The 15711-nt window shown below is 45.0% G+C and overlaps 1 protein-coding gene across 2 annotated transcripts in view; it reads right to left on the bottom strand.

The window, feature by feature from the left end:
• Positions 1 to 15711, bottom strand: part of FBXO11 (F-box protein 11) — a 101041-nt gene that overhangs the window by 18419 nt on the left and 66911 nt on the right. For both annotated transcript variants that reach the window (XR_005778523.1, XM_040430305.1), the window contains exons 4-7: positions 12726 to 12870; positions 9995 to 10124; positions 4007 to 4090; positions 1973 to 2105 (exon numbers count right to left, since the gene is read on the bottom strand). Coding sequence is in view for 1 of the 2 variants with exons in the window: in XM_040430305.1 (XP_040286239.1) it covers positions 1973 to 2105; positions 4007 to 4090; positions 9995 to 10124; positions 12726 to 12870 (492 nt within the window). In the remaining variant the exon portion in view is untranslated. The remainder of the gene's footprint in view (positions 1 to 1972; positions 2106 to 4006; positions 4091 to 9994; positions 10125 to 12725; positions 12871 to 15711) is intronic.

Below are 15711 nucleotides of genomic sequence, written 5' to 3'. Positions count from 1 at the left end.
TTCCCCCCCCAGCCTCTTATCTGCTTCCCCCCCCAGCCTCTTATCTGCTTCCCCCCCCAGCCTCTTATCTGCTTCCCCCCCCAGCCTCTTATCTGCTTCCCCCCCCAGCCTCTTATCTGCTTCCCCCCCCAGCCTCTTATCTGCTTCCCCCCCCCAGCCTCTTATCTGCTTCCCCCCCCAGCCTCTTATCTGCTTCCCCCCCCCAGCCTCTTATCTGCTTCCCCCCCCAGCCTCTTATCTGCTCCCCCCCCCAGCCTCTTATCTGCTCCCCCCCAGCCTCTTATCTGCCCCCCTACGGTAACTCAAACCCACCCCCCCTCACTCCCTCCCCAGTATTAATCATTGGTGGCAGTGGCCACAGGGTCCCCCTCCTCCCCCCCTAGTTCATTGATGGCAGTGGGCAGTTCCGATCGGAGTCCCAGCAGTGTAATGCTGGGGCTCCGATCGGTTACCATAGCAGCCAGGACGCTACTGAAGTCCTGGCTGCGATGGTATGTTAGTGAGCAGCATTATACTCACGTGCGCCGTGGCCGCCGGGCGCTCCTTCTCATAGGTCTGTGCGGCGCATTGCTAATGCTATAAGCATTAGCAATGCGCCGCACAGACAGAAGGAGCGACCGGCGGCCACGGCGCACGTGAGTATAATGCTGCTCACTAACATACCATCGCAGCCAGGACTTCAGTAGCGCCCTGGCTGCTATGGTAACCGATCGGAGCCCCAGCATTACACTGCTGGGACTCCGATCGGAACTGCCCACTGCCATCAATGAACTAGGGGGGGATATGGCCGGCCACAGTCCCTCCCCTCCTCCTCCTACTCTGTCCTCTCCTCATTGGTGTTCAGCGGCAGCCGCGCACAGTGGGGAGGGAGGGACTCCCTCCTTCTCCCTCCACTGTGCCGGCCGGCGGGCTCAGGAGTAAATGGTGCGCGCAGAGAGCGCAATCATATCGCGGTCCGGCGATATAGGCGATATGGCGAAAATCCATATCGTGGCCCAAATTTATATCGCATATCGCCTATACCGCCCACCCCTACAGGGTACCCATGTACTATGCCAGGAGTCAGTAGACCTCGGGGGATGCAGGCAGGAGAAGGAATGTGCGCCCCTGCCCGTACTCAGTGCGCTGCAGCGCCACTCAAAGTGTAGACTCCGTACAAGTCAGCGCTGTGGAGAATAGTGAATTTAAAACGCACAGGAAATGTGAGCTTTAGAGACTGAAAACTATATAAAAAAAAATAATAATAATCTAAATCCATTAATAAAGTATATTAGAAAAAGTATTATTAGAGCATTTAGGACATTTTACAAAAAACTTAGTTTAGTTACACTATAAGGTATGCATAATGAGTTCATAACTTCTCTGTAAGGCTACTTTCACACTTGCGACAGAGTGATCCGGCAAGCAGTTCCATCGCCGGCAAAATGTATGCCAACTGATGGCATTTGTAAGACTGATCAGCATCCAGATCAGTCTGAAAAATGCCTGATCCGTCATACAAATGCATTGAAATGCCGGATCCATTTTTCCGGTGTCATCCGGAAAAACGGATCTGGCATTCCGGGATTTTGAATGCCGAATCCGGCACTAATACATTCCTATGGGGGAAAAAATGCCGGATCCAGCATTCAGGCAAGTGTTCAGTTTTTTTGGCTGGAGATAAAACCGTATCATGCTGTGGTATTATCTCCATCCTGATCAGTCAAAAAGACTGAAGTGAAGACATCCTGATGCATCCTGAACGGATTGCTCTCCATTCAGAATGCATTAGGATAAAACTGATCAGTTCTTTTCCGGTATTGAGCCCCTAGGACAGAACTCAGTGCCGGAAAAGAAAAACGCTAGTGTGAAAGTACCCTAAGCCACTGTACAGAGTTTGTATACATGGCAATGGTGTATACAAAGATCCACAGTGCAAAGAGTAAAATACTAACATGTAGCATTGATAAAAAGAAAAAGAAAAAATCATTACCTGCACCGATCATAGTAATTGGAGACTCTATGTAGATCCATTCATCGGTGTAGATGCCAGAATGGACAAAAATGAGTCCATCAAAGTGAGCTTCTTGTACACCACCTAATGCATCTTCAATTGTATCATAATACTAGGTAAAGGGGGAAAAAAATAACATAAAACAAATGTTTATTGCTTAAACCAAGTTTCTATATTAAATAGTCACTGTATTTTCACACAGGGCGGCGTCTCAATCTTCCGAGCCCAAGACCGGACCTCCCCAACGGCTCATAACCCAGCCCTCCGTGTGCCTCTGCCCGCCCGTTTACGCTCCTCCTCTCTCCTTTTCCACTGCGCCGCAGGAGAGAGGAGGAGCGTAAATGGGCGGGCAGAGGCACACGGAGGGCGGGGTTATGAGCCGTTGGGGAGGTCCGGTCTTGGGCTCGGAAGATTGAGACGCCGCCCTGGGCACTTGAGAGGGCGCATTTACAGAACCTACAAAGTTCATTTTTGGCTGAAACAAGACTCTGGTATATGCAACAAAGGTACCGTTTTAAACTTCTGGGTGGCACATATAACACTATTGGATCTGTCTAATAGGCTCAAATGTGGTGACAGACTCCCTTTAACAGAGAGCGGTGTAATTAGTACATTTCTAAATCACTTCATTTAAAAAATATGCCTGCGTCCACCTGAAAAAAACTGTACAGTCATGGCCACTAGGGGTCTCACTCCCTCCTAATATGCAGTCCATTGCAGGCTAGATCTGTCTCTAGTAACAGACAGGTTCACAGCTGAGCTCATGGGCCTGATGCGCTGCCTCTACACAGCTTTTGAAGAACAGAGAAGCTCCTGTGTGTCTATAATTTACATTCTGGTGATGGGACCTCTCTCTGTGTCAAGGACTTGCATGGGTAAGTAGGAGGTTCCTGACACGGTATCGCCCCTATCGGGGCGGCTATTCGGTCTACAGGCAGGGCATAAATAGATACAGGGTGAGATTTAGGGAATTTTTTCTTTCTTTTTGTAATTGTTTCATCCAATGATGCAAAATGGCATCAAATTATTTTATAAAGTTAGTGACTCTGATTAAAAGTTATGTTTTAATGGTGTTCTTTCAGTGACTCCCCAAGGAACACATTGGGAATCCTAAAAAGACCTGTGCCTTCATAGTTCTGATTCTACAATGAAGCATAGCTAATACGCAAATTTTTTTTTTTATGCTTTAAGCATATTTTTTTAGAACTTTGGGCAATTTTTACAATTTTCCATTTGACTTTTTTTTATTATTATCTTGCCGTTTTTGCAATGGCCACTATTGGTGGGTCTACACTGGGCAATTGTCGGGCCGAATGTTAGGTTTAAAGGTGCCTGAGATCACACAATGAATGATCAAAATGCTCATTCATCGTGAAATGTCCGTTTATGTGGACGCCTCAATGATCACTTCTGGGCAGCAGATCATACTCTTAGGGCTCATTCAGACGGCCATAGTACTTTGCGATCCACAAAACACACATAATAAAAACGCACATGGCAGGCACTATGACAGAAATGGCTATTCTTGTCCAAGGATTCCAGAGAAGACTAGAACATGTTTTATCTTTTTTGCGGGGACGCGGAAAGGCACAACGGATGCGGACCAGCACACAGTGAGCTGTCTGCATCTTTTGCCCTACGGTCGTCTGAATGAGCCCTTACTGTGTAAACAGGGACCTGCCAGAAACAATCTGTATAAGCACGAGCGATGGCACAGAGATCTCCCATGGAAGTCAATGAGGCCCCTCCAGTCTATCGTGTCTATAGGCCATGACTGCTGCTGTAAAGCACAATGCTTAATAGCTCAGGCAAAATGACTGCCCTCATAATCTTGTTCAGGAGATTTTTTTAAAAATTAAGAAATCTAATTCTATAATCAGAAAATTCAAACAAATCTGAAAAAAAAGGATGCGTGTCGCTATCCGGTTTTATCTGGCAGGGAAAATTATAGGGGGCACATTCTCTTTAACCACCGTCCAAACATCTTCTGTACATACGTAGACAGATACTCACCAACATATTTTCCCTGCCTTTATATCTGGTTGGGTTGCTGTAAAAATGTTCTGCAAAACCTGGTTTAACATGTGCTCCTTTATACTGTAAGGTAAATCCACACATTAGTTATTTTTAAAAGCAGTTTATCCATATTTTAAACTAATTATAACCTTACATAAAGACATGGAGATTTATAATTAAAAGCCTTTACCAGGTTCATTTAAAATTAATGCACATCCACATACTATGCATTGATTTACTGCTTCTCAGCATCATTTATAAACCGTCTTCAAGGCCTTTGTACACTTTCTGATCAGCAGGCGGCTGCACAAGGGTTAATACCTACTTGGTCTCTGTTTAGCTTCTGAGACCACATTGAAAGGTGAGCTTCTGAGATCTGTTCACATGGTGCAGTGCTGTGCGTTTGCTGTGCCTGTGGGTTAGCGTGGGCTTTGCCTGACAGCAGAGGTGCTGTTGGACTGCTGGGCCTCCCCGCCTGCGGGTGCTGTTGGACTGCTGGGCCTCCCCGCCTGCGGGTGCTGTTGGACTGCTGGGCCTCCCCGCCTGCGGGTGCTGTTGGACTGCTGGGCCTCCCCGCCTGCGGGTGCTGTTGGACTGCTGGGCCTCCCCGCCTGCGGGTGCTGTTGGACTGCTGGGCCTCCCCGCCTGCGGGTGCTGTGTTGTGGCGGCAGTGGTCGCTATGTGGTGCTGCATCAAATCAGAATAGTGACCCTCATGAAAGAGGGAGTGGGATTATGTACTTTGATCAAAAAGTATACAAAGGCCTCAGACTAAAAGCAGGAGATCAATGCACAATATGGGGATGTGCGATGCATGTTCTTTTTGGCAATTTATAATGCTTAAAGGGCTTCTGTCAGCCCACTAAACCGTTTTTTTTTGTTTACTAATAATCCCTACACTGCGAGCTCTGCATACATAAGTTAAATAATCATTTTTGTTCAGTAGAATTTGATAAAAAGCGATTTTTAAAATATGCAAATTACCTTGCTACCAGCAAGTAGGGCGGGTACTTGCTGGTAGCAGCCGCATCCTCCTATCCTAAAGACGCCCCCTGTGCATTGTGATTGACAGGGCCAGGGAATGGAATCGTTCTCTGCTGGCCCTGCCTGTTAGCATTCAAAATCTGGCGCCTGCGCTGCGGCCGTACGTATCTTCAATCTGCGCAGGCGCACTGAGGGGCGGCCGCTCGCTCCTCAATGCGCCTGCGCCGGGTGTAGATGTGATGTCATCGGCGCAGGCGCATTGAGGATGGAGCGGCCGAGCGAGTGGCCGTCTCTCAGTGCGCCTGCGCAGATTGAAGATAGGTACGGCCGCGGCGCAGGCGCCAGATTTTGAATGCTAACAGGCAGGGCCAGCGGAGAACGATTCCGTTCGCTGGCCCTGTCAATCACAATGCGGAGGGGGCGTCATTAGGATCGGAGGATGCGGCTGCTACCAGCAAGTACCCGCCCTACTTGCTGGTAGCAAGGTAATTTGCATATTTTAAAAATCGCTTTTTATCAAATTCTACTGAACAAAAATGATTATTTAACTTATGTATGCAGAGATTGCAGTGTAGGGGTTATTAGTAAACAAAAAAAAATAAACGGTTTAGTGGGCTGACAGAAGCCCTTTAAAAAGGAGCTGTTCAGCCAGTGAAATTAAGCAAAAAGGGTCAGAACACAAAGGTAAAAAGACACACAAAATATGCAATACTCACCGATCCCCTGCCACTCCCGTTCTGGCGCTTCCTGGGTCTTCGTTGGTCTCAGGTCCCTCTCCACAGAGAGAAAATGACCACTCAGCCAATCGCTGTGGAGGGTCACTGCTGCAGCCAGTAACCGGCTGAGCCTTCATTTTCTGTGTTTTGAGAAGGACCAGAAAGTAAAGACCTGCGGGGACTGGAGAAGCGCTGGAACCAGAGCGGCAGGAACCTGTGAGGTGAGTAGTCATTCAATTATGCAATTTTCATCCCAAAAAAAAATATAGAATAATTCATACATTTCCCACTGACCATATTGCTCGTTACAGTAGGTGAAAACTGCATTTACATGCAATAATCTCCTCCGCTGTACAGGGATGAGCGATCACTAGTGTGATCGCTCTTCTCCACACACACAGTTTCGGGGCAGCAGATCGATAAACAGGACGATCTGCTGCCCAGAAATGATTATTTAGGTCGCAGCAGCAATGCCTTCACCTGATGATCGGCATCACCTTAACAATGGCAATTATTGGACTGTTCCTAGGTACAGAATAGGGGGAGTAGATCGTTCCAAGACCACAACTAATGTGTTTAGGAAAATAAATAAAAATGTCCAAAAATGTAACATTTTATTAATGGGAAAAAATATCCATATAATGCTGTGGTGGAGGCTCAGATCCATTCAAAAATGCTGGATAAAACAGCACAGCTGCACTATGGAAACCATATGGAGACCCCATTATAGTCAATGGAGTCTGTTAGGCGCCATTTGTGTCAATCATATAGCGTGCACAGTGTTTCCATTATTTTCCCCCAATAATAACATTGCTGCATGAGTAACAACCCACACTATAGCGTTAACTCGTTATTTATCCTGCACAGTAAATGCTGCTCATATCTAGAAATAAAAGAAAATGCCAGAATAGCTGTTTTACTTTATCCTGCCTCCCAAAAACTGGAAAAATAAATAAATAAATAAAATAGTCAAAATGTCCAATTAACCAAAATGTCATGTCATAGGTCTTGAAATAAAATTACCAAAATTTCATTAAAAAAAAGTTTTTATTACGAAAGAGTGGTAAATTATTTCGTATCACCGTAATCGTTCTGACCACAGAATTAACTTAAAGGGGTTGTCTCATCATGGACATTTGGGGCAGATCGCTAGAATATGCCCCCATTGTCTTACAGGTGCAGGTCTCACCGCTGGGACCCGCATCTATATGGAGAACCAAGCCGGCTCCCCCTAGAAGTGAATGGTAGCATACCGCACAAATGCGCGGCCCCCGCTCCCATTCATTTCTATGGGGCTGACTGAAATAGCCGAGCCAGCTCTTGGCTATTTTTGCCGGCCCCATAGAAAATGAATTGAGGGCGGCTGCGCATGCGCAGTGCGTCCTCTTTCAATTGTGGGTCTCCGTTCTCGATATAGGTGTTGGTCCCAGCTGTGGGACCCGCATCTATAAGACAATGGGGGCATATCCTAGCGATATGCCCCAATTGCCCATGATGAGACAACCCCTTTAAACAGGACCTGTCACCGCAAAGTGAGTGAGAGTGTGTGTGTGGGGGGTATGGAAATGGCAGTTCGCCTTAAGGAGCGAATACTAGTAAGCGCTTCCAGGTCTTCTCCGGGCACTGCACTGCTCTGACTGTGTACAGCATCAGGACATAGTGCGCACGCTATGACCTGACGCTGTGCAATGTCAGGGCACAAAAAAGAGCAGGCGAGTGCAGGAAGAGCCACAGGCGGTGCCATTTGGAGCAGAAGAGGCAAGTATATTTATATATTTTAATCTGTTGGGGGCCTGATGAGGAATGCAAGTCTGAAATATGAAAAATATTTTTATTTTCTTCCTCTAAATCCTAGGTGCGTCTAATGCATCGAAAAATATAGTACTTTTTTTTCCCTACTGCCCCCCATTCCCCTGCAGCATTCAGAGCTGCATCGAAATGTACTTTCAGGACCACTGTACATGCGCACAGGAGTCCTCGCCATTATGTCAGCACATCAGAGCAGCCCAGACTGTGAAGGCTTGGAAAGCTTACAGCGGGGGAACGGGGAGGTAGTAGGAAAAGAATAGTGATCTGGACTCATGTGCAGTACTAAAGTATCAACTGCAGAGAATAGTCCAGAACTAGGGATGAGCCAACTTCTGTTTTCAAATTTAGCGTACAAGGTTTGGGTTATCTAAGAAATCCGTTATGGATTCCGTTACCACGGAACATAAGTTATGGTCCGTGGTAGCAGAAACCATAAGGGAATTCTTAGATAACCCAAACCTTGTATGCCGAACTTTAAAACAGAAGTTCGCTCAACACTATCCAGAACCAATGGTGACAGATTCCCTTTAAATCTCTGCTTTTTCTTCATTGTTCACATGGGAGGTATGATCAGTGATTGCTAGCATTCTCTGTATGTAGAGATAGCTGTCAGCCCCTGATTTAACACCTCCCCCCTGAACAATGGAACAGAGATTTAAAGTTAGAAATGACAGTTTCTTGAATCTTTCCCCACAAAACTTTATATATCAATCTGCTCAGCTCCACTGCTCTACAACATGCTGCCTGCACTGCATTTCGTGGTGACCGGTTCCCTTTAACATTATTTATACCAAACACCATAAAAATAAATCCCAAAAAATAATGGTGATATTAGTAAAAATCAGTACATTATATCTAGTCCCAAACATCACTGTAAAAAATACAACTCATCCCACACCAAACAGAACAGAAAAAAAGCCCCCTTTACAGATATTGTCAAAGGCCAAATCAAGGCATGGCTTTTGGAACTTGGAGGGGGGAAAAAAAAATGATTACATAAAAAGAGTTTGGTCAATAAGCAACATTTGGCACCTATTCAAAGGATTTTTTATAAAATGTAGGATCGTGGAGGGTCCGACCACTTAGGTCCCCAGCAATTACGAGAACAGGGAGCCCCATGTGAACCCCCAGGAATCTCACTGACTAATGAGGTCCGATGGGTTACTCAGATTATACCCAACAGAAATGGAGAAATTATCAAGTAAGCAATGTAAATGGAGCCTTCAACCTGCAGCAAGCATATAGAATTAATACCACTCATCACCCCCCAAAAGATCACGATTTTCAGACACGAGAGTTTATAAACCAGTTCCCATTGGACTTTTTAGTAGAAGGATACGTTCACACAGCAGGATTCTCATGCAGAATTTGTTGCCGAACAAGAACGGTTTGCAATGGGAATACACACTGCTACTCTTTAGGGTCAGTTCGGATTTTTTAGAGCGTTTCTGCCTCAAAATCAGCTCCAAAAAACACCTCAAAACAGCCTCCATGTCAATGGAAAGCAGTGCTCGCTTTTTTTTTTTCCACATAGAAAAAAGAAGAGCCAATTCTGTGCTAAAAACAGCTGAAAATGCAGCTTTGTATTGAAGTGAACATCCATTGGTTAAAAAAATAAAAAATAAAACGCACAAAACAAACCACATGTGGATTCCTTCCGGACAACAGTGTGCTTATCAGTGGAGGAGACCTCTGATTTTACATGCAGTGATCTCCTCCACAGTATGGGGAGGAGCGATCGCTCCTCCTCATATAGAATCATTGTTTAGACGGCACAATCTTCTGCCAGAAAACAATGATTTAGGCGACCGCACAATCATATAACCCGATAAAAGAGCGATTCGCTCGTTCATTGGGTAATTGGCGGCACCTTTACACTGGCCTATAATCACTAACTAGCTTTCCTACAATCGCCTGTTAGCGATCATCTCCCCCGATGCTTGGCCAATGTAAAGCAAACTAAACCCATGGATCGGGACTAGTCCTGTGTGGAAGCGCAGCAGTTGTAGATGCAAATCTGAAGCAGAAGCCAGAGTGTAAATTTTCGCTGTGTATTCCACTGCTCTGTGTATTTCTGCTGTGTGAACATAACCTAAAAGGAGAGAGAGGTGTGAACTAACAAATATTTGGTTAAACCAAATCTGCACATTGATCCCTAGGACGTAGGGAGGGGTAACTGCAGCGAAACCTCTTCAGCACAGTAGGGAGGTGTGGAAGAGGGGGTAGATATAGCCTACAGCTAAAGGGGTTTTCCGAGATGTTAATACTGTTGACCTATTATTCTCTGGATAGGTCATCAGTATCTGATCAGTGGGGACTGGCACCCGAGACCCCCACCGATCTGCTATTTGAGGAGCTAAGGATGGGTCATCAGTATTGAAATCTCGGAAAACCCTCTTAATGTAAAGATTAAAAACTATTGCCTTCATTTACACAGTACTACAACTACAAAGTCAAACAAGCGCACAGATTCCTACCAGCTGCTGGAAGCTCTCCTTCCATGGGTTTGGATGCTCATATTCCTCAGGGTTAATCTGATAGAATTTGCCAGGTTCAGGGTGCATCATGGGGCGTGTATACTCAAACACTTCCATATATAATCGTTTCCTGCAAGTAAAACCGCTGCATTAGTACAGACCTTCCAACAGAATATTTAAATAACGCAAAAAACATCATTGTTCAAGTCGTTTGTCCCGGGAGGTGTAGGCGTCCATGTTCAGATCTACAGTCATGGCCAAAAGTTTTGAGTCTGACACAAATTTGGGTTTTCACAAAAGTTTACTGCTCCAGTGTTTTTAGATCTGATATTTCTACAGTATACTTAAATACAATGATAAGCATACTTTTTTTTTAACTTCTATTCACAAATCCATCAAATCAATGTAAAGACTCAATATTTCCAGTGGCGACCCTTCTTTTATCAAGCCTTACCGTATGTAATTCGGACATCAGCTTCTGGGCTGACTGCTGACAACCCATTCTTGTGTAATCAGTGCTTTGAATTTCTCACGTTTCGGTTTTCGTTTATTCACCTGCTTTTTGAGGACTGACCGCAGGTTCTCAATGGGATTGAGATCTGGGGAGTTTCCTGGCCATGGACCCAACATGTCAATGTTTTGTTCACCAAGGCACTTAAGTTATGACTTTTGCCTTGTGACATGGTGTCCATCATGCTGGAAAGAGCGTTGTTCATCACCAAACTGCTCCGTGACGGCCGGAAGAAGTTTCTCTCGGAGGATGTTTCGATCCCATTCTTTATTCATTGCAGTGCTCTTAGGCAAGATTCTCCCTTGGATGAGAAGCACCCCCACACATGAATGGTCTCAGGATGCTTTACTGTAGGCATGACACAGGACTGATGGTTGCACTCACCTTTTCTTCTCCAATCATTTTTCCAGACAGTGTGAAGGGGGCTACATCAGAGATTCTAACTTGACCTCTGTCCTCTGCAGTCCAATCCCCGTACTTCCTGCAGAATGTCAGTCTGTCCTTGATGCTTTTCTTGGAGAGAAGTTGCTTCTTTGCAGCCCTTCTTGACACCAGGTCATTCTCCAAAAACCTTCACTGTACTGTGCATGCTGGTGCACCCACACCTGCTACTCCTGAGCAAGCTCTGCACTGGTGGCGACTCGACCCTGGAGATGAATCCTCTTCAGGAGATGGTCCGGGCAACTGCTGGACTTTCTTGAGCCCTCTGAAGCCTTCTTCATATCAAACGTACCTCTCTCCTTTAAGTTCTTGATGATTTGATAAATCGTTGATTTAGGTGCAATCTTACAAACAGCGATGCTCTTGCCTATGAAGCCCTTTTGATGCAAAGCAATCATAACTGCATGCGTTTCCCTGGTTAACAGAAGCAGACAATGATTTCAAGCACCACCGCCACCTTTAGATCGCTCTTCTAATTCAACCAGCATGGCAGAGTGATATCAGCTGCCTTGTCCTCATTAACACTTTCTTCTGAGCTAACGAGAAGATCAATGAACTTATACTAGCAGGTCAATTTTGTGGCAGGGCTGAAATGCTGTGGAAATGTTTTTGTTTTTTTTATGATTAAGGCTAGGTCTACACGACGACAAGAGTCACGCGACACATAGGGCACAACTACACTGCAACATTTTGTCATGCGACAATTTTTATAATGATAGTCCATGGTGTCGCACCGCGACATGCTGCGACGAGACAGTTGCAGAAAAATCCATCTCAAATGGATTTTTTGCGACTGTCGCGTCGCAGTATGTCACATGTCGCAGTGCGTCACCATAGACTATCATTATAAAAATTGTACCGTGACAAATGTCGCCGTGTAGACCTAGCTTAAGTTAATTTTGATGGCAAGGAATGACCTTGTTCATCTGATCGCTCTTCATAATAATCTACAGTTAATGCAGATTTCCACCATAGAAACTGAAACGGTAAACTTTGTGAAAACCAAAATTTGTGTTGGCCTCAAATCTTTTGGCCACGACTGTAAGTAGCATTTACCCACCGTACCAGTCACCACTCTGTTATAGTTTGCCTTGATAAAATAGAGATCTTTACCCAGATCTACAGGAAGACCATATGGACGATTTGCCAACGTATCATTTACGTGCAAAAAAACAAACAAACAAAAAACCTTAAATCGCAGCAAACAGACACCACTAACACCACACAAGCTAGTAGATTTCTCACGTAAATGTTATATTCCCAGATAAGTCCTAATGGTGGACAGACGGAGCAGACTGGGGAGTCTCACGTGTGGCTCCTTTTCTAAGAAGGTCTGTGACTTTGCAAAGTTTCCTTCACAACTGTACCATCCAGTATGCTCCCTATGCATCTCCGTGCCAGACAGGGCGGACAAATGGAACGATATGGGCATTTCTAATATTATATCCATCTCTCTGTCAATCACTTAGATCATTAAATACTGCTGGAACTATGACCAACAAACTGACATTTGGGTGTAGTTGCATATAGCATCCAGGCACTATTTCCATGTCCCCAGTTACCATATGGGCAGCTGTTTTAGTTTTCCTTTGCACCATTTTTTTTTATCATCCACGGCTTTCCTTTTTATAACAGCTAGCAGGTAATACTGAGGACCATCCTTCCCTGGATTTTTCTTTGGGTTTTGCAGAACACTTTCCATGTGGGCTCATTATATATATATACATATATATATATTTATTTATTTATATAAAATCAATCATTTTGTTCTTCGCTTACCATAAAATAGGATCATTAGCGAGTTCACTAAATCGCTTGCACACACAAGCCGCTCTACAGAGGTCCTGCTCCAGGAGGTAAGAGAAGATCTTCAATACCACCTCATCTGGCAGCTTTTCTTGAAGATACTGTTCTGCTGGCGCGGCTGCGGTAGTAGTAAATGAAAACCAAGTTAATAACGTCAAACAAGATTATTTAAAAAAAAAAAAAAAAAGGCAAAACCATAAAACACAAGTAAACAGCAATTGTTACTCCAGTCGTAGTAAGCCTGTCGCAGCGTATGGCATCTAGATTCTTTATGTGAAAGCATTTATAGCGAATCTTTGCTTCTTCATAAAGAAAGGTTTCCTGCACATAAAGAGGTAGAGCCGAGTTGTACCAAACTATAACACAACCACCGTAGACTTCTAGAGGACCCTACTCTACTCCATAGTCCCCAACTGGATACAAGACTTATCTTCAATTTCATTTTCGCTGGCCATAAAAATGAGCTGCATGCCAGCTGACCTCCCGATTTTGATAGGTTTGGCCGACCATCTAGCCTGTGGGGACCTCCTAACTCTCCCCTGATGGCAGATTTCAGGGAAGAGAAGACTTGGGCAGTTGCATTTCAATACGCCCAATTCTTCTGCACCTGGGGTCGAAAAGCAGTAGCTTTCTCCCTTCTCCCCAACCTCAGATGAGCATGCATGTGTATTAATACTATTTATTTATGGGTGCTGTGCATCTCAAAGGGGGTATACATGCATAATATAAAACACAAGTAAAATGTGCATAACCTTAGTAACAGACTGGTACAGAGGGGGAGAGGATCCTGCCCCAGAGAGCTCACAATCTATAAGGGAGAGGGGAAGGACACAATAGGTGAGGGTAGACGCTGCTCATCTGGCTGTGTGCTCATTCATTGTAGGTGGTTGGCTTTCCAGGTTGCTTTTGAAGGCTTGGATGTTGGGGGAGTCTCTGATGTGCTGAGGTAGAGACTTCCAAAGTACAGAGGATGCATGAGAGAAGTCCTGTAGTAATTGTGCGAGAAACTGACAAGAGGAGAACAATGAAGGAGATCCTGGGGGGGATCAGAGATGTGGGGATGTATCCGGGAAGCAGGTCAGAGATGTAAGGAGGGGGCAGGTTGTAGACGGCATTATACGTAGTCATTGGTATCTTAAAATGAAATCACTGGGCAATGGGGATCCAGTGAAGAGACTAGCACAGGCGTGAGGCAGAGGAGAAACGAGGGAAGAGGGGGATTACCTGAGCAATAGCTCTATGGATAAATTACAGCGGTGAGCACTGCGTTCTCTTCAAACAGCTGATCCCGGAAGTCAGGCCCCCGCCATTCTCATACCTATGACCTACCCTGAGGATATCCTGTTACTATGTGATCTAGCAAAAGTGGAGAACCCCTTTAAGGCCATCATACACATTAGCAAATTGACGGTTGAACCTGTTGAGAACACTGTATTTGGCCATCTAATGTGTGTGGTAAGCACCTGATGATTTGCCTGATCCTTTTGTTTTCTAGGGAGAAGTGTCAGGTAGAGGCTTTCTCCACCCTCCCCATAGAATACTCATACCAAACCGAACGTGGATGTATATGGAGGAGTCGGCAGGTAGCCGTCAGCCGAATGATCATTGAATGTGTATGGCCGTCAAATTCAGAGAGCAGCAGGACCCACTAGTGATTGTACCCCGGCTGCAGTGTGGGATTGTGCAGTGTAAGTTGTACTGCACAAAACGTGATCCCATCGATTGTCACTTCTACGGTACAACTGCAAGAGGGGAAAGATCTCTCTCTGGCTGAAGAGCTGCCTAGGATGACAGAAAATGTAATTTTATTTTTTAACACAAAAAGCATCATGGCCTCAAATTTTGGGACCATGATAAGGCTCCTAAGGGACGTTACACCAAACGTTTATATCCCATCTCATTGTCCTATGCAGTTTAATGCTGTCCATTCTTTTCTTCCAGGAAGTCACCCCGACTATAGCATTCATCAATGGTATTATTAATGAGCCCACCCCTGGATGGCCCCTCACCCCCATAATCACTACGTTATCTCCTGTCTCCAGATACTCACACATGATCCACATTCATACTTTAGTGGCTCTGTACCCCTTTGTCCAGGCTTTTTTAACCCTTTAAGGATCAGGCCTATTTTGACCTTCAGGACACAGCCTCATATTACAAATTTACTAAGTATCTCTTTTTGCATTGTAAGTTTTGAATGCTTTTACTTATCAAAGCGATTCTGAGATAGTTTTTTCAGAACACATTGTACTTTATGTTGGTGGTAAATTTGGGTCGATTTCAGTTCATAGAATTTATTACAATTGAGGCATACATTTTTTTTTTTATAAATAAAAATGACATGTTAACAATATGTAGTTTAAGTTCAAAGCCTGACTGGGGGACTTGAACATACAATGGTCTGATTGCTGGTACAATACACTGCAATAGTTATTTATTGCAGTGTATTGTACCTGTCAGCTTTACACTGACACCTCGCCCATAACAGCTTGTCTCTGGCAGGGCTTGATGGCGTCCGTACATGGCAGACCTGGAGGCCTTTGTATGGACTCCGCTTGCGATAGCGACTATCAGGACCCTCCAATCATGTTGCAGGAGGCCCATTAGAGAGCGAGCCCCATCCTTCTGTAAAACTTAGATGCAGTGGATGCTACTGACAGCAACATTTAAGGGGTTAAACATCCAGGATCAGAGTTAGCTCCAATCTCAGCCATAGCAGCAGGGGGTCAGCTGTACAGTACAGCCAACACCTGCTGCTAATGAGGACGGCTCAGTTCCTGAACTGCAGCTATCACTATGCCGTAAATGTAAGGCGTTGTGAGGGAACTAGCCATTTGCCATGCTGTACATTTAAGGCATGGTGCGGGAATATGTTAAGTGATGACCGATCCTCAAGATAGGCCATTACTAGCTGAACAGTGGGGGTCTGTGATCAGCTGCTCTGAGTAGCTACAAGACA

The sequence above is a fragment of the Bufo bufo genome, chromosome 4, assembly GCF_905171765.1.
Source record: "Bufo bufo chromosome 4, aBufBuf1.1, whole genome shotgun sequence".
Taxonomy (NCBI): domain Eukaryota; kingdom Metazoa; phylum Chordata; class Amphibia; order Anura; family Bufonidae; genus Bufo; species Bufo bufo.
This window is presented reverse-complemented; position numbering and strand designations above follow the sequence as displayed.